General features: G+C 38.0%; 1 protein-coding gene across 3 annotated transcripts in view; it reads left to right on the top strand.

Moving 5' to 3' along the window:
• The window catches only part of Rragb (Ras related GTP binding B), a 36,377-nt gene extending 26,333 nt beyond the window's left edge, over nucleotides 1-10,044 (top strand). For 2 of the 3 annotated variants that reach the window (XM_042702547.1, XM_042702549.1), the window contains 4 exons: nucleotides 1,091-1,213; nucleotides 7,253-7,344; nucleotides 8,477-8,592; nucleotides 9,509-10,044. In XM_042702547.1, coding sequence (XP_042558481.1) covers nucleotides 1,091-1,213; nucleotides 7,253-7,344; nucleotides 8,477-8,592; nucleotides 9,509-9,606 — 429 coding nt within the window. In that variant the 3' untranslated portion in view covers nucleotides 9,607-10,044. The remainder of the gene's footprint in view (nucleotides 1-1,090; nucleotides 1,214-7,252; nucleotides 7,345-8,476; nucleotides 8,593-9,508) is intronic. The other variant, XM_042702548.1, reaches the window with a different exon arrangement.
• Nucleotides 10,045-26,099: the final 16,055 nt, after the last annotated feature.

The following is a 26,099-nucleotide window of genomic DNA, read 5'->3' on the forward strand; positions in this document are numbered from 1 at the left end:
GACAATTGGCTAATCACAACACTGCTGTGAGTGACAATGTCTCTGCTGTGGTTAGCTTTGGTGCCTTCTCCAAGGTAAATTCAGCAGTGACATTAACACCGACTTGGGAACTTGGAACCTGAACCCCTATGCCTAAGTAATAAAACTAATTGGAACAGAGACATGGCACTACTATCTTACATCGATGTTGCATAGAACTGACTTAAATTTTTATGTTAAGTTTTTGTCAACAAGCACTCATTGCCTATCTGCTTGATGCTGCTACATACCAAAATGAATAAGATCAGGTTCCTGCCCTCTAGTAGGGGAGAGAAGAACAAAGTACACCTAACCAGACAAATTGGAGTGTGAGTGAGGAAGTATTAGAATGGAAGTACAAAGAAAAGGAAATAGAGGGAGGGTGTAGTTAACTCCTCTGGATGAAGTCAGTATTAGGCAAACACAGTGGACTTTTGTAAATGCAATTGGATTGATTGATAAGTTTTACAGAAGACAACAAAGCTTTGGAAATGATATATATCAGTAATTTCTCTTGTAATGGTTCATTATCCTCTCTTGACGGGAGGGCCCATTTGTCCATGTGGCTCTACTATTTTTGCAAATTATTCTTGGGTATATGTTAAATATTGTGTTATTAGGTTCTGATTTTTAAGGCACTCTACACTGTTGGACTCATGTATTTGTTGAATATCTAGGTTCTGATTTCTAAGGCAATCTACACTGTTGGACTCATATATTTGTTGAATATCTGGATGAGAAGCTTTTTAGCACAGTAGATCATTTTCTGCAATGTTTTTTTCCTAAGGCAATATGATGACATTAAATTACTTGTTTACTTTTCATTATCCATGGAAAGAAGTTTCTCCAGCATTTCTCAGGTATTTGAAGTTAAAAACTCAACTCAAAGGGTAAAAGACAAATGTTAGCTTCATATTCTCATTTCATTTGTGTTATATTTAATGTCAGTATTTATTTGGGACTCAATTATCATTATATTTTGCTGTCTATATGTTGTAGTGTACTTATTCACTTCAAAGCTCTGAAACTGGCTACCTGTTAGTAATATTACATTGTGCTTCTATTCTGTTAGGCTTGGTCCAGCATTGTTTATCAGCTGATTCCCAATGTTCAACAGCTGGAAATGAATTTAAGGAATTTTGCTGAGATTATTGAGGCTGATGAAGTACTTCTGTTTGAGCGAGCTACTTTTCTGGTAAGAACTGTGCTCTACAGACAGATTTTTTTATTTTTAATACGTTTTTTATTGTAAAAATACTGTACAGAGGGTTTACAGTTACATGAGTACATGATCAAGGTAATGAGTACATTTCCTATCAAGCATTGTTACCTCCTCCTTTTTTTTTCCTCTACCATCCCTTCCCTCCCACCACCACAACTACACTCCCCACCCCCTGCCTAAAATTGAAAGTTTGTTTTTCAACACACATCTCATTGTTACAATGGGTCAACCTGTATCCCTATTTAAGCATTTTGTTTTTCCCTTCCCCTCCCCAAATTAGAGAAGTGTATATACAAGATGCAGGGCACCAACATCAAATACAGTGAAAACAGGGGGAGGAACATACAAAGAAACAAGATCACATGGTACACTATAAATACGTTAGAAACAATAGCAAGAAAGAAAAAAGCACTTGTGTCCCTATCTTGGGGTTCATTTCACTTAACATCATCTTATCTGGTCATATATATATAGCTTTTGACCTTTTCTGCTTGTCTCAGACATATAGTAGTTACTGAAAATAAGTGAAACCATGGGACCTATGTTTCTTTGGGTCTGGCTTACTTCACTGGAAAGACTTGGAAAAAAATATATTAAGTGAAGTATTACAGATAGATTTTGTACTTTTTCTATTCAGTAAGAGAATAACATTCCTGCTTTCAAAAAGAATCTTACTCCCTTTTGTCATTACTTCAGTATGCAGTCTTATTTTAAACTACTATTGCCAATAAGTGATTGGAAAGAAGTTCTTTAGTATATTTGTGTGTGTGTGTGTGTGTGTGTGTGTGTGTGTGTGTGTGTGTGTGTGTGTGTGTTAATGGTACTGGGTTTGAATTCAGGGCTTTATGTTTGCTAGGCTAGCACTCTACTACTTGAACTACATCTCCAGCTTTGCTTTTTGTTGTGCCAAAGTTTGTCCTTGAGCCATGATTCTTTAAATCTCAGCTTCTTTAGGAGCTAGGATTACAGGCACGAGCCACTGGTACCTAGCTTGTATGTGGCCCTCGCCTCTCCTCTCCCTTCCCTCTCCCCTCCCCTCCCCTCTCTCCTAGAAATCCATTGTGTATATAGACCACATTTTCTTGATCAATTCATCTAATGAGGGGTATCTGGGTTGGTTCCATATCTTAGCTATGGTAAATAATGCTGCAGTGAACATGGTTGTGCTGGTAGGTTTAGTATGGCGTTGTTTGGGGTCATTTGGGTAAATGCCCAGGAGTTGGATTTCTGGGTTGTAGGGGGAGCTCTATGTTTAGTCTTTTGAGGAACCTTACTGATGTCCAGAGTGGCTGAACCAGTTTACACTTCCACCAAGTATAGTAGTGTTCCCTTTGGCCACATCCCCACCAGCATCTGCTTTTATTAGATTTCTTGATAATGGCCATTCTAACTGGTGTAAGGTAGAATTTCAATGTTGTTTTGATTTGTATTTTTTATGGCCAGAGATTTTGAGCATTTCTTTATGTATGTATTGGCCATTCTTATTTCTTCTTCAGAGATGTCTCTCTTTAAGTCTTTAGCCCACTTGTAAATGGGGTATTTGTTTCTTTGAGTATTTGTTGTTGGGGGATTTAATTTTTGAGCTTTAAGTATATTTTAGATATGAGGCTTTTGTCTACTGTATGGCTAGTGAAAAATCTTCTCCCAATCTGTGGCCTTTCTATTTATCTTGCTAGCTATGTCTTTTGTTGTGCAGAAGGGCTGCAGTTTAATGAAATCCCACTTATCTAACCTTTCTTTCATTTGTCATGTTTCTGGGTCTTTATTAAGAAAGTTTCAACTTGTGCCAAGGAGCCCTAGTGTTTGTCCTATTCCTTCCTATAATATTTTCAGGGTATCTGATTTTTTTAAAATAAGTTTTTTATTGTGAAAATACTGTACAGAGGGGTTAAAGTTACATGAGCAAGGTAATGAGTACATTTTTTATCAAGCATTGTTGCCTCCTCCTTTGTTTTTCCCCTACCATCCCTTCCCTCCCACCTCCACACCTACACTCACCCCCCCCATCTAAATTGTAAAGTTTATTTTTCAACATAGTATCTTCTACATCTCATTGTTGCAATGGGTCAACCTGTATCCTTATTTAAACATTTTGTTTTTTCCCTTCCCCTCCCCAAATTATACCAATATCTGCTTTACCTCGAGGTCTTTGGTCCATTTGAAATTGATTCTTGTGCATGGTGATATGTAAGGATCTAACTTCAGTTTTCTACACATGTATAGCCAATTCTGCCAGCACCATTTGTTGAAGAGGCTGTCTTTCTTCCATCCAGTGTTTTTGGCTCCTTTATCAAAGATTAGGTGACCATAAATCTGCAGGTTCATTTCTGGGTCCTCAGTTCTATTCCATTGATCCTCAGGCCTGTTCTTGTGCCAGTACCAAGCTGTTTTTATTACTATGGCGTTATAATAGAATTTGAAGTTTGGTATTGATGTTCCTCCGGCACTGTTCTTCCTGTTAAGGATTGTTTTTGCTATTTGGGGTCTTTTATTGTTCCATCTGAAATCTTGGGTTGCTTCTTTTATTTCATTACAAAAAGAAGTTGGGATATTGATGGGTATTGCATTGAATTTGTACATAACCTTTGGCAGTATTGCCATTTTCACAATATGAATCCTCCCAATCCAGGAGCATGGGAGGTTTTTCCACTTCCTTAGATCTGCTTTAATTTCCTTTTTCAAGTTTTTAAAGTTTTCATTGTAGAGATTCTCCACTTCCTTGATTAAGTAATTCCTAAGTATTTTTTTTGAGGCGACTACGCAAGGAGTTGCTTTCTTGATTTCAGCTTTGCCATCTCATAGTTGGCATACAGAAAAGCTATTTTTTGTGGATTAGTGTTATACCTTGCTAATTTCCCAAGATTTTGGTTTAGTTCGAGTAATTTGTGAGTGGAGTCTATGGGATTCTCTAAATACAGGATCATGTCATCTGCAAAGAGGGAGAGTTTACTTCTTTCCCTATTTGGATCCCCTTTATCTTTGCCTCTTGCCTTATTGCTCTAGCTAGGAATTCTACTACTATATTGAATAGGAGTAGAGAGAGTGTACATCCTTATCTCATTCCTGATTTTAGAGGAAACAGTTTTAACTTTTCATCACTAAGTATAATGTTGGCTATAGGCTCATATTACTTTATAAATAAATTTTTTGGGGGGTCCAGTTGTGGGGCTTGAACTCTGGGCCTGGGCACTGTCCCTCAGCTCTTCAGCTCAAGGTTAGCGCTCTACCACTTGAGCCACAGCGCCACTTCCGGCTTTTTTTCTTTTTGCTTATGTGGTGCTGAGGAATCGAACCCAGGGCCTCATGCATGCAAGGCAAGCGCTCTACCACGGAGCCACCTTCCCAGCCCCTAAATAAAAATTTTAAATAGCAGTAATAGAAACCAGTTTGAGATGTTACATCATACTACAGAAATAATTTCTAACAAGCCTAGTAAATGATAACTCTAGGAGTATCTGCCAATAATGATTTTGTTTTTGAGCTCTACCATTGCTTGGCTGATTTTAAACATATTTCTCAATTTTTCTATGCAAATTTTCCCTTTCTATAAAACAAGATAATGGAACTTATATCAAAGATTTATCATGTTGATTAAAATGGGTCAAAATAACTTTAAGCATCTAGCATAATGTGTGTGTGTGTGTGTGTGTGTGTGTGTGTGTGTGTGTGTGTGTGTATGTCAACTTAAATGTCAGTTGCTGTTACACCAACAGGGTGAAAACAGTCTTAAATGATGTTGTCCCTGTGGACAACTCCTTCCTTTGTGGAAACACTGTTTGTAACTATGGCAGTATTTGGTACCATTGAGGCAGGGAGTCCAAAGAATGTCTTTGTGCATCTATCTGGTAGTAATAGGTTGCTTGTTTGGAATTACTCAGAGCCATTTCTTTCTAACTAGTAAGTGTAGCAGTAAGAAAGTAAGCTACTCTTTTTGTCTTGATGCATATGGAACAAGAGAACCCTACTTCATTAGTATTCCCTTGCCTTATCTACCACACAAGGCTGTGTGTTTGATCATTTTTACTGAAGGAGATTAAGTCAAGCAAGGTCTGTCTCTTCTGCTATTAGTATAGGAATTGTATAAGTTTTGCATCATATTCATCAATTCATAGGGATTTCCCTATGAATTTACTTTTGATGAGTGTTTTCCTACTGGGAAGGATAGTTGTATGATTTTATCAAAATTCCTTAGAAAGCCAAAATAAAAAGTTCAGCCAAATAAAACACCATTAGTGGGTACTCAAAAGGGATAGGGTAAGGTTAAGGAGAAAGGGTAGACAAGTGAAGAAGAGAAGAGGGAGATAATGTAGACAAGAATCCAATGTATATCTTATAAAATTAAGAAGAATGAGGATAGGTGTGGATAGAAGAAGGATGGGTGAGAATGTTGAAATGGTGACATTGACAAAGACATATTCATAAACCGATTTGTTAAATGGCAACTCCTTTGTTTAACTACTTAAAGATAATTAAAAAATGTTAAAAAGAAAATGTTAGGAGGAAAGTATTTTCAGCTGGCATGAGTGTCCATTCTGAACAGACTCATTTTATATTCCAATTTTTTGGAGCTAGAATTATCTAGTTAAGATTTTAAAATAGGGGCTGGGAAGATGGCTCAGTGGTAGAGCGCTTGCCTTACATGCCTGAGGCCCTGGGTTCGATTCCTCAGCACCACATAAGCAAAAAGAAAAAAGCCGGAAGTGGCGCTGTGGCTCAAGTGGTAGAGCACTAGCCTTGAGCTGAAGAGCTGAGAGACAGCACCCAGGCCCAGAGTTCAGGCTCCACGACCGGACCCAAAAAAAAAAAAAGATTTTAAAATAGGATTCCCAAAGTCCCTTGGTAGTACACTTCATTAAAATTAAATATCTTAAGTATGTCTGTCTCATAGATAGCTAGGGGTTGTAATTTATTTTTCTTTTTCTTTTGTAGTTCATAAAATCAAAGACTGGTGAAACTGAAGTAACGCAAACATTTAATGATAAAAAAGCAATTGAAAAATTATTTCAGTTTACTAAAATACAAATGCTCCTTGATTTAAGATGAGGTTTATGTCCTTTTCAAGTCATTATAAGTTGAAAATACATTTAATCCACCTAGCTTCTTAAACATAATAGCTTAGCAACACAAGTACACTAAGATCCCTTGTCTGCCCTTGTAATTTTGTGGCTCACTGGAATTATTACTCATTTGCTGCTGCTCAGTATCACAAAAGTATATCTTTGGGATGAGAAAATTCAAACTGTTTTCTAGCTAATGTATGTCACCTTCACAGCATTGTAAAGTTAAGTCAAATCATCATAAGTCAAAGATCAACTGTAGAGAATACTTGAATGATCTAATAAAGTTATGACCAAGGGCTGAAGTCACACCCAATGTTGACAGAATGTGAGACAGAGGGGAGGAGACAGTAAGTCAGATGACAAGTCTATCCTGAAAACTAGGATGACCAAGAGACTAATATTTACCTCCTTTAGGTATTAGCAGAAGGTAGTATGAGTATTTGATATGGATTTTTTTGGGGTCGGTTGTGGGGCTTGAACTCTGGGCTTGGGCACTGTCCCTCAGCTCTTCAGCTCAAGGCGAGCGCTCTACCGCTTGAGCCACAGCACCACTTCTGGTTTTTGAGTGGTTTATTGGAGATAAGAGTCTCACGGACTTTCCTGCCCAGGCTGGCTTTGAACCTCGATTCTCAGATCTCAGCCTTCTGAGTAGCTAAGATTAAAGCCGTGAGCCACCGGCACCTGGCTTGATATGGATTTAAAGGACACTGTTTGTTGGGTACCAGTGGATCACATGTGTAATGCAGGAGGCTGAAGTCCAAAGATTGTGATTTGAAGCCAACCCATGCAGAAAAGACTGTGAGACTCATATCTTAGCTAACTACCAAAAAGCTGAAATTAGAGCTGTGGCTCAAGTGGCAGAGTGCCAGTGTTGAGTGAAAAAACAGTGCTCAGGCCCAGAGTTCAAGCCCCAGTACTAGCACCAAAAAATGACAATGTTTTTCTTCCACAGGTGATTTCTCATTATCAATGTAAAGCACAGCGTGATGCCCACAGATTTGAGAAAATCAGCAACATTATTAAGCAGTTCAAGCTGAGCTGTAGGTAAGAGATTTTACACATGTGATCTATTAATGGCTGGAAAAGAGTTACTGTCATTTTTGAGAAATTCAAATGACTAGTTGATCATACTAATAGTTCCTTTAGTAAAAAAATATACTTTAATGGAATCTACATTTGACTGAAGTGAAATTCATTATCGTTTATTGAAAAGTCAGTAGACTTATAGTCTTGAAGCTAAAAAGTAATGTAGCCTCTCGGGTATTATGTTTTTCTCATGAGAGTTTCATAAAGCAAGTTACTAAATCCAGGAATTTAAAAGAAAAGATCAACCCAGGTCTGTGATTTATATAAACTTAAAGAGTAGAGAATTGTATGAAAAGTATTGAGTTCCCTTTTGAAATACTTAATATTCTTAAGAAGAAATAAATGGAATATCCTAAAAAATACCTTTTTTTAAGAAGAAGGAAGGAGAATTTGTCTTATTAAAGACTAAAATTTACTATAAAATTATGATAATTAAACTAGTGACAAATTGATTCAGAAATGACATACCAGAGAGTCTTGAAATGTCTAATCATGTGTCAGCTTTTAATAATATTTGAATATTAGCATTATGAATATAGGAAAAAGAATTTATTTTAGCAAAGATTTTTTAAAATGGAAATAATGCTTCTGATGAAAGGTAGATGCCTATACAGTAGGAATAAGTTTATCTACTTTATATTTATTCTTTGAGACTTTCTAGAATGTTAATTTTTTACAAGAAATAGTCAATGGCAAGCAAATATAGTCACCCTATTTTCAAAGAAATGCAGTCATTTCTTGGATTTAAATGTAACGTTGAAGTCATATAGATATTAACCTCAGTGATAGGGATAATGCAAACTAAGATGCTTTCTAAATATTAGAAAAGTCTTTTGTAACTTGGTTTGTAACATGGATATAGATCTAAGCCCATTTTTATTTCTTAGTCAACATTAAGCCCAAGCTTAATTTCTATTCCAGTCAATTTCTAAAACATGTTAAATTGAATATTTGAATTTCACTGGACACCATCTTAAGGAATTTCTGAACTTAAGTATAATGCTATAAAATGTTTATCATAAAAAGAGATTGTTACGCTCCTACTGTTTTGTTTTATTTCATTCAGTCATTTTTTTCCTTTCTCCTTTAGCAAGCTAGCTGCCTCTTTCCAGAGTATGGAAGTCAGGAACTCTAATTTTGCTGCTTTCATTGACATCTTTACATCTAACACTTACGTGATGGTCGTGATGTCTGATCCATCCATTCGTAAGTCTAAATTTAGCTGACATAATTTCAAAGCCACATAATTTAAAAATAATTGCCCTAGAGCTAGTACTTTAGTAGATACTAAAAACTATTTTGTAGATGAAATAATTGCACAATAATGTAAAGTTTTTGACTTTCATTAAACACTTAAAATGGTAAGCCTGGTAAAATTTATGTGTTATATACACACACACACACACACACATACACACACACACACGTATGTTATATATATTACTAAAGTTAAAGAATAGCTTTTATTTAATAGGCTTATATTTTTGAAGCTGAAAATCTGTTTAGTCTTTAGGGCATTGTTTTTCTTCATGGAAGCTTCAGAAACCAGGATGTAAATCCAGGAATTTAAAATAAAATAGAATCCAGATCCTTGATATATGGTAGTAGATTGCTAAGGCAGGCTAGTTTATATATATATTAACTACTAAATGCTAAAACATTTTATAAATTATGCATATTCTTATCTGCCATAGCACCGTGTTTCTCTTAAGGGTGTGATGGGAGTATTTGGTGCTTCTATATTGTGATACCCATGTCTGTCGTAGCCATTAGAATAAATGTCCTGGCAGAATTTCCAGAATGTTCCCAAATGTTTAAATATCTCTCATGCACTGGCTTTTCCTACTTCAGGTTAATATTACTATGTTACATATGATAATGGGTTTTATTCTACAAGCCCCAAACCAAAAGGTTTTTAGAAGTTTTGTGTTTAGAATATGAGTATATCTTCTGCTTCTTCAGAAATATTAAACCTTGGTAACATGGGACCTCCTACTCTGGTATGTTCTCAGAGGCATACATTGAAAGATTTGTTTTTTTTTAATTTATTTGTTTTTGCTTGTCAGAAGTTCCTTTGACTGCCCTTCTTACTCTGTTGGGTGTCTCCCACCCCCACCCTTAGCTTCCGCAGCTACTCTGATCAACATCCGAAATGCCAGGAAACACTTTGAAAAGCTGGAAAGAGTGGATGGACCAAAGCAGTGTCTTCTCATGCGCTAAACATTGCCGAATATTGTTTCACACACACAAAAATTGAAGCACTGTTTCTTAATTAATCTTAATGTTGTGTTCATATATGTAGGCTACAAATGTTGTGATGCTTACTACTTCTGTATTTCTTCTCTATTCTCCAGTCTTAACGTTTAACCTCGAATGCTATGTACTCAAATAGCCAATGAGGAGTTAGAAGATGAGGTGTCCATGAAGGTGGTGTAATATAAAAGTAGGTGATTTATGTAAGTGTTCTGATAACATGGTTCTAATAGTGTTTAAATGTTCTGATAATGTGGTTCTAATAGTTGTGTATGCCAAAGCTTTTCCCAGCATCCTCTTGTATTTGTTACCAGATAGTAACCTATAAGTTTAGGGTAGTACTGTTTTCTCAGCATGCATTAAAAATTTTTCCTTAACTTCAATTATAAATAAAATTTTGCTGTTAGGGATTTCAGTGTCTTGTTTTTATTTTCCTTATTTCTTCAACTTGCCTTAAAGAACAAAGGAATTTGAGTTATCTTTGTGATGGCAACCTGTTGTTGGAAAGAGTACAAAGTAAATTTGAATGGGAGAATGAAGCTACATTATTGCCTTCAATTAAGCTAAGCAGATGAGTTGAGATATATCTAAATGTGATAGGAAGCAGGAAACCATTGCATGCTTTATAGGAGGAAATAATAGGCAAGAAATTTAAAAAATTTAACCGAGGCAACATAGCCTGATAGTAAATGGGTAAACTCTTTATAAGTCTAGGCCTGAGGTAGCTGGATTAAAAGTCTGTTTGGGGATGCAATTGCAATTAGTGAATGAATAAAAATGTGAAGGGAAAGTATGAGATGAACGTCTTTCTTTGAGGTCCAACAAGGTTAATTTTATGTCATCCATAACATACTTTCATTTTTATGGTTAGGCAGTATGAAAACCTCTTAGAAGCTATGAGTTACATTTAACTTGAATCTTCTAAGGAAACGAATGAAGCTCTGTAGTAAACTGTGAGAAAGGGAGTTTGAGAATTACTTCATGCCCCGACCTTTTCAGTTTTCAATGACAGTATAACCACAGAAATACATAGGAGTTCTTCAACAGTAGAATTCATCTTGTTGCTCTCATCTGCATCAGAAAGAAACTTCTTCCAGGAAGTGGAGGTGGAGCTCAAGTGGTAGAGTGCCAATTTCCTCAATTGGCAAAGCCAAGAGCTCAAGGCCCTGAGTTCATGTCCTAGTACTGGCAAAAAAAAAAGAAAAAATCTTTTAGATGTTGATCAGAGCTTTTTTGCTCAAGGCTAGTACTCTACTACTTGAGCCACAGTTTTTTGAGTGGTTAATTGGAACTGCAATCCTTAGATATCAGCCTCCTGAATAACTAGGATTATAGGTGTGAGCTATCAGTGCCTGGCTAAGAACATGGTTGTTGTTTTTTTTTTTTTTTTGGTTCGGTCATGGGGCCTGAACTCTGGGCCTGGGCGCTGTCCCTCAGCTCTTCAGCTCAAGGCTAGCGCTCTACCACTTGAGCCACAGCGCCACTTCTGGCTTTTTTCTTTTTGCTTATGTGGTGCTGAGGAATCGAACCCAGGGCCTCGAGCATGCAAGGCAAGCGCTCTACCACTGAGCCACCTTCCCAGCCCCAGAACATGGTTTTATGTAGCCTACATTATATAAACAAATGACTCGATGAGACTAATTTTATCAATAGCTTTATTAATTTATAGAAGAAGAATTTTAGACAGTTGTTCGAACTTTTTATCCTATTATCATTTAGAAAAATGAAAATTTATTGAGGTCTGTTCTGTAACTAATATGAGTCATGATTTGCCATATTCTCATTATCTCCAGTATTTTGGGTAGGATTTGGAGATACTCAAAATGGCGACATGAAATTATATGACTAAGTGAAAGTAATTATATTATTTATAACTATGCTTTTTTTGCCCTTGATTCAATCCTTGCTCAAATTATAGTTATAACTTGGATTTAGGGGCTGTATTGAAATGATGAAAGGTTAAAAAGATCAAGATTGTAATTTGATTTAAGCTTTTTTTGGTGGGGGGGGGTGGTCAGTTGTGGGTCTTGACCTCTGGGCCTGGGCACTGTCTCAGCTCTTCCGGCTCAAGGTGAGTGCTCTACCACTTGAGCCACAGCTGTTTTCTAAGTGGTTTATTGGAGATAAGAGTCTCACGGACTATCCTGGCCCGGCTGGCTTTGAACTGTGATCCTCAGATCTCAGCCTCCTGAGTAGCTTGGATTACAGGCGTGAGCCACCCGTGTCATGATACCTTAGGTGGCTAAGATCTCAGGATTGCAGTTCTTTTTTTTCCAATTAATTATTGTTGTTATTATTTATTATTGTGAAAATACCATACAGAGTGGTTACAATTACATGGGCAAGATAGTGAGTACATTTCTTATCAAGCATTGCTGCCTCCTCCTTTGTTTCCCCATACCAGCCTTTCCCTTCTCCACCCCCCCCACCACCCTCCAACCCCCACCCTGCCAAAGTTGTAAAGTTTGTTTTTTGACATAACGTCTTGTACATCTCATTGTTGTAATGGGTCCAGGATTGCAGTTCTGAAGCCAGCCCAGACAGGAAAATCCATGAGACTTTTTTTTTTTTATCTCCAATTAACCAGCAAATAGCCAGAACTGGAACTGTGGCTCAAGTGGTAGAGTTAGTCTAGCCTTAAGCAAAAAAAGCTTAGGGACAGGGCCTAGGCCTTGAGTGCAAACTCCACGACTGGCACAAAAAAAGGAAAGAAAAGCCTCTTAGAAACTGAAGTAAATTCAGTGTGACAATGAAGGCATACATGTGGAAATGGAGAGAAAAGACGTGAAAATTACAGGATTAGTGACACAATGGAGTGATGCTTTTTACAGGACATGTTAGCTATGTGAGTTGTATAGGGCAATGGTTCTCAAACTTCAGCATGCATCAGAATCACTAGGAAAGGACTTTAATTAAACAGATTGCTAGCTGAGTATCTGGTGATCCCACCTAGCTATTCAGCAGTCCAAGATGCAGAGGTTCTTGTCACCATCAAGTAAGTTTTCGTTTGAGTTCAAATCTCAGTACCTGGAAACAAAATAAAACAATTTACAGCCCTAGCCCTGCCATGAAAGTCTGATTCACTAGACCTCAGGTGATCCTATGAATCTGCATTTCTAACAGATTTTCCACTGCTGTTGATGATACTGGTCCAAGGATTGCAGTTTGGCCTATATTTTTGTTTAGGGAAAGGAAGAGGAATTGTGGATTATAGGAACAGGTATGGGAAAATGTGTTTCCCAGATAAGCTTGAAAGCATTTTGTCAAGGAAAAAAAATGTGTATTAGTACCAGCACTTGAACACAGGGCCTTAAGATCTTGCTCGGCTTTCTTGCTCATGGCTGGTGCTCTACTAATTGTATCCTGCCTCCAGTCTAGCTTCCTGCTAGTTATTTTGACGGTGGAGTCTCCTGGGCTTTTCTGCACAGGCTGGGTTTGAATCATTGTCCTCCAGGTCTTAGCCATCTGAGTAACTAGGATTCCAAGCATGAATCATCAGCACCCATCTCCTAAGAAAAATTCTTACATGTTAGGTCAAGTGGTCTTAAAACAATGACTAAAATCCTTGTGTTTCATAAGTATGTTGTACATGTAAACTGTTGCTAGCATGAAGAGATTATTGGTAATGAGTTGTGTAGGGATTTGAGTTTATCTACTTTCTCAGCTTTATTTACTGACTCAGTAGAATATCATGAAAAGTTAGATGGGTTGCCAAATGAAAATGGTGCTGCTGTTAGTTGGGTACTTAGTAAGTCTCAAATTGTAAATGTATTATGAATATTATTTAATTCTTGGGAGAATCCCCAGGAGGTAAGTACTATCACCATCCCCATTTTGCAAAAGAGATACGGCTCATGGGCTGGGAAGGTGGCTCAGTGGTAGAGCGCTTGCCTTGCATGCTCGAGGCCCTGGGTTCAATTCCTCAGCACCACATAAGCAAAAAGAAAAAAGCCGGAAGTGGCGCTGTGGCTCAAGTGGTAGAGCGCTAGCCTTGAGCTGAAGAGCTGAGGGACAGCGCCCAGGCCCAGAGTTCAGGCCCCACTACCGGACCCCCCCCCCCAAAAAAAAGAGATACGGCTCAGAAAAAGGATAAGAAACTTGACTGCAGTCATGGAATATTTGGAGGCTACTGTTTCAGTACAGATAGTCCAACCTGTGCCCACCTTGAATTTGTATGGCTGTCCTGAATGTCAGGACCTATTCAAGGTTGTAGAGTATAAGGGGTCCTCAAGTGTGGAACTTGACTGTGAGACTACTTCTGTGGTGGCTACTATAGAAATAGTAGAGCAAACACTTGCAAATCTGTCTCACTTCTGTTTTCTCTGTGGCTTTGCTACATTGAGTAGGAATTTCTTTAGTAGGCAGTGGAAAGCAAAGTCAACAGGAAAACAAGACAAAAACTCCTCCAGATTGAAGAATTTAGTCAAACCTGTCTTTTCTTTTAATTGTGTTACTGTGAGCAAGTACTGAACCTTTTAAAAGGGGGAGGAAGAAAGCATGTAATTTGTTTTGGTCTTCTACAGCAGTGCTTGCAAAATCCAGCAAATGATTTCCCACTCAACCTTCTGACTTTCTTAGAAAACAGGCAATCAGGAACCCCCTATACTGTATCCTCACTAACAAAATTGCTAGCTGCATTGATTTAGTTACGTCCATACCTACTGTGGTTGAGATATTGATTTCAGAACTTGGAATACAGAAGCAAATCCTTGTGCCCATGTAGCCTGTAAGTAGGGGAAGAGAGACAATAACCAGCTGTGTAAATATATTAAGAGAGATAAGCACTATGAAGAAAATTAAAACATTGATGAAATGCTGGGTGTTGGCTTGCACCTGTAACCCGAGCCAGTCTACTCAGGAGGCCTAGATCTGATGATCATAATTTGAAACTAGCCTGGACAGGAGAGCCCAAAAGCCAGAAGTGGAGGTGTGGCTCATGTGCTAGAGTGCTAGCCTTGAACAAGAAAGCTCAGGGACAGTGCCTAGGCCCTGCCCTATGACCAGCAAAAATGAATGATGGAGGATGCTAGGGCAGACAGAATAATGGCCTTCACAGATACCCACATCTTAACTCCTGGAATTTGTGAATGTTACATGGCAGGCAGAAAGGTAGGTTTAAGATGGAATTAATGCTTCTATTTAGCTGTTCTTAAAGAACAACTTGATTATGGGAGTAGTCTAGGATAACCACAATGGTTCTTTACTGTGGAAGAGGGAGGCAGGAGAAGTCAGTGTGACTCTGGGGAAAAGGCTCAACTCATTCTTCCTAGCTTTGATGTTAGAAGCAGAGAGCCCCTAGCCAAGTATGTAACCAGCCTCTGGAACCTGAATGAGGCAAGGAATGGGTTATCTCTTACAGCTTCAAGAAGGAAACATCCCTGCTGACCTGTGAATTTTAGCCCAGTGATGCCATGCAAGTCTTTGGCCTCTAGCACTATTAAGTAATAAATTTGTTTTATTTTAAGCCACTAAAATATGGTAGTTTTTAACAGATGCCAGAAGAAACTATTTGGATTCTCTAAAGAAACACAACTGTGTATGTGTACAAAGAATCATTGTAAGGAATTCCTCACATGATTATGGTGTCTGAGAAGTACTGAAATCTAGTTGGCCAGCTGGAGAGCCCATGAAATTCCATTTGGAGTCCAAACAACAGAAAGGCAAGAGAAGTGCTAGTATACATTCCAGTCCAAAAGTTAGCAGACTTGAGATCCAAGAAAAGCCAGTATATTAATTAAAAAGTCTGAAGTCAGTTGGGCACTGATGGCTCATGCCTGCAATCCTAGGTACTCAGAAGGCTGAGATCGCTGTTCAAAGCCAGCCTGGCCAGAAAAGTCCCTGAGACTCTTATAAACCACCAAAAGGCTGGACATGAAGCTGTGACTCAAGTGGCAGAGCCCTAGCCTTGAGCATAAAAGTTCAGGGACAGTACCCAGCCCTGAGTTCAAGCCCCATAACTGACAAAAAATATAGCTGAAGTGACAGAATTGACTTTTTTGTGGGTCCTGGGGCTTGAACTCAGGGGCTGAGCACTTGTCCCTGAGCTTTTTTGCTCAAGACTCTACCACTTGAGGCACAGCTCCATGTTTGGCTTTTTGGTGGTTTATTGGAGATAAGAGTCCTGCCCAAGCTGGTTTTAAACCTTGATCCTCAGATCTCAGCCTTCTGAGTAGTTAGGATTATAGGTATGAGCCACCAACACTTGGCTGCAGATTCACTCTTACAAAGGAAAATATATTCTGCTTTTTATGAAAATGTGAAGGGTTAAATTGTCTTAACTCCTTTGCTTACTTTCAGGCACATATATGATCTTAATGCTGAATGGTCAAAGTAATAGCAGGTAATATTTACTGATCTTTTAATGTTTGCCAGGCATGGAACTTAAATGTTATTTTCTACATACACTAACTCACTTACCAATGACAGCAACCTGATGGAGTGTGTATTGTTATTATTAACATTTTGTATATTTGAGTGATTTGCATTATAATAAAAACATCCCTTCAGATTTACAGTTTTTCAAATTGACACTTGGTAAATGTATTTTGTAATTTTCAAATTAGTTTCTCATGTATTATCTTTTTTGTTCTCAACAGTTATGTGAAATGGACAGGTAAAGTAGTAGAATAGTTTCATAATAGATTAGTAAAGTAGGAAGCAAAGAGGTGGTGAGTTATCCAAGGTCATAAAAATAGTGAAGAGCATATTTGGAATTCAAACCTAGTTCTGATTCTAAGCCAGCCTCACCTAAGTTGCTGTCAGGCAGCACAATCCCATAAAACTTGCTGTGATAATGGAAGTCTGCTGTCTCTACTGTTTTATGGAGTAGCCACTCCACCTGTGGTTGCTGAACATTTGAACTTTGGCCAGTGAACCTCAACAAGTGCTTTGTAAATTTAATTTATAAATTACATAATATATAAATGACAAATGATTTATCAATTTATGAATTCAGGGTTGGAGGTGTGGCTCAGGTGGTAGAGTGCCAGCCAATAAGCAAAAGTGTCAGATATCAAATTCGAGTCCCCCCCCAAAATTATTAATTTATAAACATAAGTCATGTATATAGCCATGTGTGACCGTGGGTATAATATTGTGCAGTGCAGCATGAAAATCCTGTATGAACAAAGGAAGATTTCAAAAAACAACAAAAGAAGATCACACATAACATTACTAAGGTATTCCTCATATCACTTTTTCACAGATAGACCATGATGAATTTTTCAACTTTTCAAGAACAGCTAATATGTTATTGTACTATTTCAAAAGACAGAAAAGGACTGTACACTGTCCAGCTTGAGGAACCAAAGATCTTATCCTCAAACCCAAATAATTTCACCACAAATTAAAATTTCAGTCTGATCCTAACTTATAGCAGAATATGTGTTTAAGTCATTTTATATAATGTGGTAAAAAAAATCATCTTGAGATTGTTACAACAGTGTGTAATGATACAGTAGATATATAATACCTGACTTATGACAAGTAACTGTTCTGTTCATCACTTTTATAATATAAAAAAATATTTTTAGCCAGGTCCAGTGGCTCATCCTAGCTACTAAGGAGGCTGAGATCTGAGGATCATGGTTCAGAGCCAGGCTGGGCAGGAAAGTCTGTGAAACTCTTATCTCCAATAAACCACGAGAAAATCAGAAGTGTCACTGTGGTTCAAGTGGTAGAGCGCTAGCCTTGAGCTGAAGAGCTGAGGGACAGTGCCCAGGCCCAGAGATCAAGCCCCACAACCACCAAAAAAATCCCAAATAAACCCCTGTTTATATGTATGTATTCATATATATATATATATATATATGTATATAATACATGTATATGTAAAAAATTGGACAGTTTACAGGTTCCACAAATGCTTATACCAGGCTCTAAAGTAGTCATGACAGGTGGTAGCCTCCAATCAAGTGCATAACCCCTTCCCCTTAAGTGACTTTCTTCTAACAAATAGAATTTGGCAAAAATGGATTATCACAACCCAAAGTGTTTATAAAGGTATAGGGATAACTAAAAAATGCTTAATGTCACATGACAAATATTAGTAAACAATAGGAACAGTACAAATACCCAAGAGTTTAAAGGTTTAAAGGTACAGAAACAATGGAATACACTAGAATTTGATGTGGCTATAGGTAACAAAAACTGAAAATAAGAATAGCTTAAATATCTGGCTCACACCTATAATCTTAGCTACCCAGGAAGCTGAGGATCAAGATTTGATGCCAGATAGACAGACTCTTATCTCCAATTAATTAGCAAAGAGCCAGAAGTAAAGCAGGGGAGGGGGCGGGGGCAGAAAAAGTTGAGCATGAGCTTGAGACACTGGATTTAATCCCTAGCACAAGCATGAAGGTACCAGTTGCTCACACCTGTAATCCTAGCTCCTCAGGATGCTGAGATCTGAGGATCAAGGTTCAAGCTGGCCTGTACAGGCAAATCCATGAGACTCATATCTCCAATGAGCCACCAAAAAGCCAAAAGTGGTAGAGCTCTAGGCTTGAGCAACAAAGGTTCAAGGACAGTGCCCAGCCACTGAGTTCAGCCCCCAGGACCAAGAAGAGAGAAGGTGGGGAGGGAGGGAGAGAGGGAGCGGAGGGAGTGGAGTGGGGGAAGGAGAAGGGAGAGTGGGGAGGGAACAGAGAGGCCTCCTACTTCTGCATAGTCTTCAATGTAAATTAAGCCTTATTCCTCCCTCAACTATCTAAATTTTCCCATCTTTCAGGTAAAAACCCTCATCAGAGTCTACATACTTCCCCAAGTACCAAATTTTGTCATTCTGTTTCCTTCATTCTCTTTTACTCTTCAGCCTACTCTACTGCACCTCACTATTCCAAGGACAGCTCTTGTTAAGATGATCAGTGCCATCCATGTTAATGCAATCCAATGGAAATATTGCAGTATTCATTTTAACAATTAAAACTACACCTGTCACTGTTCATCATTCACTTTGGGGGAGCATTCCTCCCTTATCTTTTCTGACAGCACAATTATCCCTATGTCTTTGGCTGCTCTCAGTATTCATTGCACAAAAAGGCTCATTTTCTTCTTACTATATATTATCTACCTAGACACATGTGAAAGCTTTGAATTCCATTACATGTGAAGTTTTCCAACTACCCTCGTGATCTGTAGGATTGCCTTTGTGCAAATGCCCACATAATATTTCTGTTAGGATTATCTCTAAGGTGCTTCAAATTGAAAACTGTCAAAACAGACACATGGTGCAAAAATAACCTTTTTGGACTTAATTTTGATGATCTCATTGTATAGCCTTAGCTGGCCTTAAACTTGCGGTTCACATGCTTCAGACTCTTAAGTGCTGGAATTTTAGGCAACTATCATCATTTGGCCATCATAATGTCAAAGCAGATTGATCATAAATGTTTAGCACTGTGAATCAGTGTGGAGGGGGGGGGGTTAGTGAATGTTTTATATTCTTTGCTGTGTTAGGATAGGGAATAGTTGATAGAAAGTGGTTGAGATGCATTACTAATGCTTCACACTGATTTTCCTCAGTCTAATAGGGAATGGGAGAGGTGTTTGGAGTCACACTCTATCTAATAATTTTCTATGGTCTACTTAGGGTCCATGTTTTACAACATTTAAAGTTAAATAGAGAAAGTTAATAACTATATAGATCCCGTAACTCCTTTTATTTTCATTCCTAGACATTTTGAACACCAAACAGATGAATTTTCTTAAATTAAAAAAGTAAAGACGTAAAATAAAACAACACAACATAACACACACACACACACACACACACACACACACACACACACGCACGCACGCACGCACGCACGCACGCACTTGCGCGCGCGCGCGCGCGCTCACAGACACGGGGTGCTGGCAGGGAAGGGGTATTTAGCTATTGCTTGTGACCAGCAGGGAAACTTAAACTTTTAGTTAACAGATGAGATCCTCTCATTGGCTTTTGATATTACTCAGTTCAAGGCTTTTCAAGAGAAGGAATTTCTAATGGTGTTGGATCACTGCCATTTAAAGAGGACCACAGTGTCAGGCACTGGGGGCTCACACCTATAATCCTAGCTGCCAAAAAGGTGGAAGTGGTGCTGTGGCTTAAGTGGTTGAGCACTAGTCTTGTGCACAACAAGCTTAGGTACAGCACTCAGGCCTTAAATTCTAGCTCCAGGACTGGCACCAAAAACATAAAGTGGAACATGGAAATGCACAATTCAGACATAAAACAGCTTAATTTTTGCAGGTCTACATTGATATTTTAAAATTTTAAACAGCATTAAAAAATGAATACACATCTTCCTCCCACTTTAGTCCTTCAGTCTCCCATTTCTCCTTAGCCATGAACAGTATTCAGGGTTAACAGTGATTTATATACTATTCCAGTAATATTTTATACGTGTTCTAATCACCTGTCACTTTTTAATAGAAAATTATTCTCATTAGGTACATGTTTCTCATTTCACTCAACTGTATAACTCACTAATGGTACTGTTTTATTCATTTTCATTTGGATTTCATTTTTATAGTTTACAGTATTATACAATCTAACCAGTTTCCTCTCAGTGGAACATTTAAGTTACTTATAGTGTTTTTACTATTGCTAATATTATTACAATATGCATAGAATATTTTTCAGAGTGGAAGCCAAGGTTTCTTTTGTTGCTGTTAATTTTATAGGCCAGGAGGAGTAACATCAAGAGCAATGTCATTGGGAGATGGTGGCTCACACCTGTAATCCTGGCTTCTCAAGAGGATGGGATTTGAGGATTGCAGTTGAAAGCCAGTCCAGGTAGAAAAGAACATGACATTTATCTACTATTAATCAGCAGAAAGCTACAAGTGGAGGTGTGGCTCCACTGGTTGTATGTCAGCCTTGAGTGAAAAAGCCAAGTGAGAGTTGTGAGGCCTTGAGTTCAAGTCCCAATACTGGTACACAAAAAATACTGCAATGATTTTCAAACTTGGCTTTACATTGAAGTTTCCTGGAGGGCTTTGAAACTTATCAGTGGCTACATCCCACTTACAGAGTTTCTGATTACATTAGAGTATGACTTGGATACAAGCATTTTCAAAGCTCCACAGGTGGTTATAATATCTGCCAAGATGGGTAATTATACTTTTTATCATAGTTATCAAGTGTTTTTTTGCTGGTCCTGGGACTTGAACTCAAGGCCTGAGCACTGTCCCTGAGCCTCTTTGTGCTCAAGGCTAGCTCTCTACCACTTGAGCCACAGTGCCACTTCTGTCCCTGAGTAATTTATTAGAGATAAGAGTCTCACAAATATTTCTGCCTGGGCTGGCTTTGAACCATGATTCTCAGCTCTCAGCTTCCTGAGTAGCTAGAATTACAAACGTGAGTCACTGGCGCCCAGCTAAATCTTATTAGCTATACTAATTAGTGGCTTTCACACTATGACATTTCCATTCATGCATATACCAGCCTGTGATAATAATGACCCCTCCAATAACCCTTTCTTCCCTTTCCTGATCCCCTTCTCTTATATACTTGAGAAAAAAAGTATTAGGCTCTTCTGTAGAAATGTCTTTTGTCACTTCTCATTCCAGCAATCATTCCTTGAGGGGGTCACTATTGGTCACTCAGTGTCTAAAGCCCTATTCTCATTTATTTGGTTCAGTTTGCTCTCTATGTGCTTCAAGCATTCTAGAACATGATTCTTAAACTTTTGGTTTTCTTAAACTATGGTTTTCTCATAGAAATTTCTTTTTTAAAATTTACTTTATTGTTATTATAGAGGTGATATCCAGAGGGGTTACTTTTGCATACTTCAGATAATGAGTACATTTCCTTTTGTACAGTGTCATCGGTTCCTTCAATTTCCTCCTAGTCCCTCCCTCCATCTCCACTCACAAATTGCACAGTTCACTTTCATCAATGTCCAGTGCAGTCACTCTGCTCCACTGCTGCACTTTTCACCCTTTTTTCCTCTGATTTTGTGCCCTCCCCTCTAGCTGACCTCCCACAGCTGTGCATGGGAGTACACCATATATAAAGTAAAGAATACAGAATCATCAGAAAAAGAAAAAAACAAAAAAAGTCCTAGGTACAATACTCAAGCACCTCTTCATATGTATATAATATAATATACATACTGAAATGAACTCAAAGATATGGAAACAAATGACTTTTTTCTTAATTTGTTTTTTCCATTTGTGATGACTGTATTTAACTTATATAGAGTGTACTCACATGCACATCTGTGGGAGGGTGGAGAAGGCACAGAATCAGAGGAAAAGGGGTGAAAAAGTGTAGCAGTGGAGCAGAGTGGCTGCACTGGACATTGATGAAAGTAAACTGTGCAACTTGTAGGTGGAAATGGGAGGGAAGGAATGGGAGAGAATGAGGGAACAGATGACACAATTGGAAAGGAAATGTACTATTACCTGAGGTATGTAAAGATAATCCCGCTGTATAGTACCTCTAAAAGAACAATAAATTAGAAAAAAGTCCTTTATTTCCATATTCAGAGTTCATTTCAGTATGTATATTATTTTATATACATATGAAGAGGTGCTTAGTGTTGCACATTTGTAATTTTCTCCTAAGACTACCTTTTTTGGTCTCACTGTATGTGAGCATCTAGAATCCTGTGTAATTTTTCATACTCTAGTGCATTTTAAATTTAACTTCCACATATCAGAGAGAATATGCGCTGTTTGTTTCTCCAATCTTGGCTTACCTCACAACATGATTTGTTTTAGTTCTATCCATTTCCATACAAATGACATTATTCTTTCTAATGGCTGTATAAAAATCCCATTGTATATACCTATCTCATTGTTTGAATCCACACATCTACTGTGAGTCATCTGGTTGTTTCCATATCTTGGCTATTGTGAATAGTGTGTCAGTGAACATGGATATGCAGGTGTCTTTATCATATCCTCTTTCATGATGCTTAGGGTAGATGCCTAGGAGTAGTATGACTCTGCTTTCCAGAGTGATTGTACTAGTTTGCATTCCCACCAGCAGTACGGTAGGGTTCCTTTTCCCTCACATCTCTGAAAGCATTTGTTGCTGTTCGAATTTAAAATATTGGCCAATCTAACTGGGGTGAGATGGGATCTCAGGGTTGTTTTGATTTGCATTTCCTTTATATCCAGTGATGATGAGCATTTCCTCATGTGTTTCTTTGCCATTCTTACCTCTTCTTATGAGAAGTCTCTCCTTAGCTCCCTTGCCCATTCAGTAATGGTGTATTAATTTTGAGAGGGGTTAGTTTCTTGAGCTCCTTGTATATTTGGATATTAGGCCTTTGTCTGATGTATTGCTGGTAAAGATCTTTTCCCAATATGTTGGCTGTCTTTCTAGTTTGGTAACTATTTCCTTAACTGTGCAGAAACTTTTTATTTTAATGTAGTCCCATTTGCCACGTCTCTGTCCTACCTGTTATGCCTCTGGGACTATTCAAAAAGTTCCTGCCTATACCTATAAGTTCTCTATATTGCAGTAGTTTCAGAATTTCAGGTCTGACATTGAAGTCTTTCATCCACTTTGAATTAATATTAGTTTATGGTGACAAGCAGTGATCTACTCCTAGTTTTCTGCATATGGTTGCCCAGTTTTCCCAACACCAGTTGTTGAAGAGGCTATGTTTTTCCCACTGTATGTCTTTGGCTCCTTTGTCAAATATCAGATAATTGTAAGTATGTGATTGTATTTCTGGATCTTCTAATCTGATCTTGATCTTTGAGTCTATCTTTGTGCCAATACCAAGCTGTTTTTCTTATAATGGCTCTGTAATAGAGTTTGAAATCTGGTGTTGTGATACTACCTGCATTGCTTCTTTTGCCTAAAATTGCTTTGGCTACTATTCTAGGTCTCTTGTTCCCTACGAATTTTTGGATTGTTTTCTTTATTTCAGTTAAGTGTGGTACTGGGAGTTTTGACAGGGATTGAATTGAATGTATATATCATTTTTGGCAGTATGGCCATTTTCACAATATTGATTCTACCTATTCATGAAATGTAGGGTCTTTCCATTTCCTGGTGTCCTCTTTGATTTTTTTCTTTAGATTTTTATAGTTTTCACTATAAAGATCTTTCATATCTTTGATTAGGTTAATTCCTAGGTATTTTATTTTCTTGAAGCTATTGTAAATGGGGTTATTTTCATGATTTCCCTTTTGCTTGTACATTGTTGGTATACAGAAAAGCTACTGATTTTGTGGGTTAATTCTTTTTTGTGGGTTGTGGGGCTTGAACACTGGGCCTGGGCGCTGTCCCTCAGCTCTTCAGCTCAAGGCAAGCGCTCTACTACTTCAGCCACAGCGTCGCTTCCTATGGGTTAATTTTATATTCTGCTACTTTGCTGAGGTAGTTGATCAGCTCTAGGAGCTTAGGGGTAGAGTTTTTTGGGTCCTTTAGGTAAAAGATTATGTCATCTGCAAATAGGGATAGTTTGATTTCTTCTTTCCCTATGTGAACCCCTTTTATGTCCTTTTCTTGCCTTATTACTCTGGCTAAGAATTCCAAAACTCTATTGAAGAGGAGTGGAGAGAGGAGTATCTTGCCTTTTTCCTGATTTTAGGGGAAATGGTTTTAGTTTTTCCCCATTTAGTATGATGCTGGCTGTTGGTCTGTCACATATAGCCTTTATTGTTTCAAGGAATGTTCCTTCTATTCCTAGTTTCTCCAAAGCTTTTAACATGAATGGATGTTGTATTTTGTCAAAGGCCTTTTATGCATCTTTTGAGATAATCATGTGGTTTTGTCCTTGGCTTTGTTGATGTGGTGATTTACATTTATTGATTTGCGTATGTTAAACCAGCCTTGCATCTGTGGGATGAAGCCTACTTGGTCATAAGGTATGATTTTTAAAATATATTGGCAAATACTTTATTGAAGAGCTTTGCATCTATGTTCATCTATATTCAGAGAAATTGATCTGTAGTTCTCTCTTTTGGTTGGATCCTTACCTAGTTTGGGGATGAATGTGGTATTGACTTCATAGAATGAATTTGTAATTACTCCTTGTGCTTCTATTTCACGGAAAACCTTGAGAAGCTTATTTGTATTAGGTTTCCTTTATAGGTCTTAAAGAATTCAGTGGTGTATCCATCTGGGCCTGGGATTTTCCTTGTTGGAAGACTTCTGATTACTTCCTCTTTCTCTGTGTTATAGGCTTTTTAGGTTGGTTTATATCTTCTTGGTTCAGTTTAGGTAGTTTGTATGTTTCAAAAAATTTGTCTACTTCTACTAGGTTCACCTTCTTTTGTGAGTATAGGTTTTGAAAGTAGTCCTTTATAATCATTTGGATTTCTTGGATGTTTGTTGTAATGTTTTCTGTGGGATCTCTGATCTTATTGATTTGAGTCTCCTCTCTTCTTTTTTTTTTTTCTGTTAACCTTGCAAGTGGTCTGTTAATTGTCTAGACCCTTTGCCCTCTTGAAACTGTTACTTGTTTTGCATTCTCTTCTCCCAGTTGATAATGTTAATCCCCACATGTCAAGACCACAAGGGGTGTCTGAGCTAAGAAATGATGTTATAATTCAGTTACACCCATGGTTTGAAGGGAAATCAGGAAATCAATGACTTTTTAAATTGTGAAAATACCATACAGAGGGGTTACAATTACATGAGCAAGGTAATGAGTACATTTCTTATCAAGCATTGTTGCCAACTCCTTTGTTTTCCCCCTACCATCCCTTTCCTCCCATCTCTACAGCTATACTCCCCCCCCCCACCTAAATTGTAAAATTCGTTTTTCAACGTAGCATCTTATACATCTCATTGTTGCAATGGGTCCACCTGTATCCCCATTTAAACAATTTGTTTTTTTTCCTTCCCTTCCCCATATTATATCAACATCAAATACAGTGAAAACAGGGGTTATACTGTGAGGGAGGGACATACAAAGCATCAAAAAAATCCCATGGTACCTTATAAATATATTAGAAACAATAGCAAGAAAGAAAAAACCACTTGAGTCTTTATCTTGGGGTTCATTTTGCTTAACATCACCTTATCTGACCTTTTCTGCTTGTCTCAGACATATACTAGTTATTGCAAATAAAGGAAACCATGGGACCTATGTTTCTTTGGGCCTGGCTTACTTCACTTCATATAATTTTTTCCAAGTCTTTCCATTTCCTAACAAATGGGGCAATGTTATTCTTATAACACCAGTGGGGAATGAAATATGGACACTGGATCTAAGTAGCACCATCTTTGGGGTTTTTTATTTATTGTTTTGTTTTTTGTTTTGTTGGTTGTGGGCCCTGAACTCGGGGCCTGGGCACTATCCCTGAGCTTTTCAGCTCAAGGCAAGCACTCTTATCACTTGACCCACAGTACCACTTCTGGTTTTCTGGTAGTTAATTGGAGATATGAGTCTCATGGAAGTTCCTGCCTGGGCTGGCTTTGAACGACAATCCTCAGATCTCAGCCTCCTGAATAGCTATGATTACAGGCAGAGCCATCGGTGCCTAGCCATCTTGGCATCTTAATAGAA

The sequence above is a fragment of the Dipodomys spectabilis genome, unplaced genomic scaffold (genome assembly GCF_019054845.1).
Source record: "Dipodomys spectabilis isolate Male_0828 unplaced genomic scaffold, ASM1905484v1 ptg000328l, whole genome shotgun sequence".
In the NCBI taxonomy this organism is placed as follows: Eukaryota; Metazoa; Chordata; class Mammalia; order Rodentia; family Heteromyidae; genus Dipodomys; species Dipodomys spectabilis.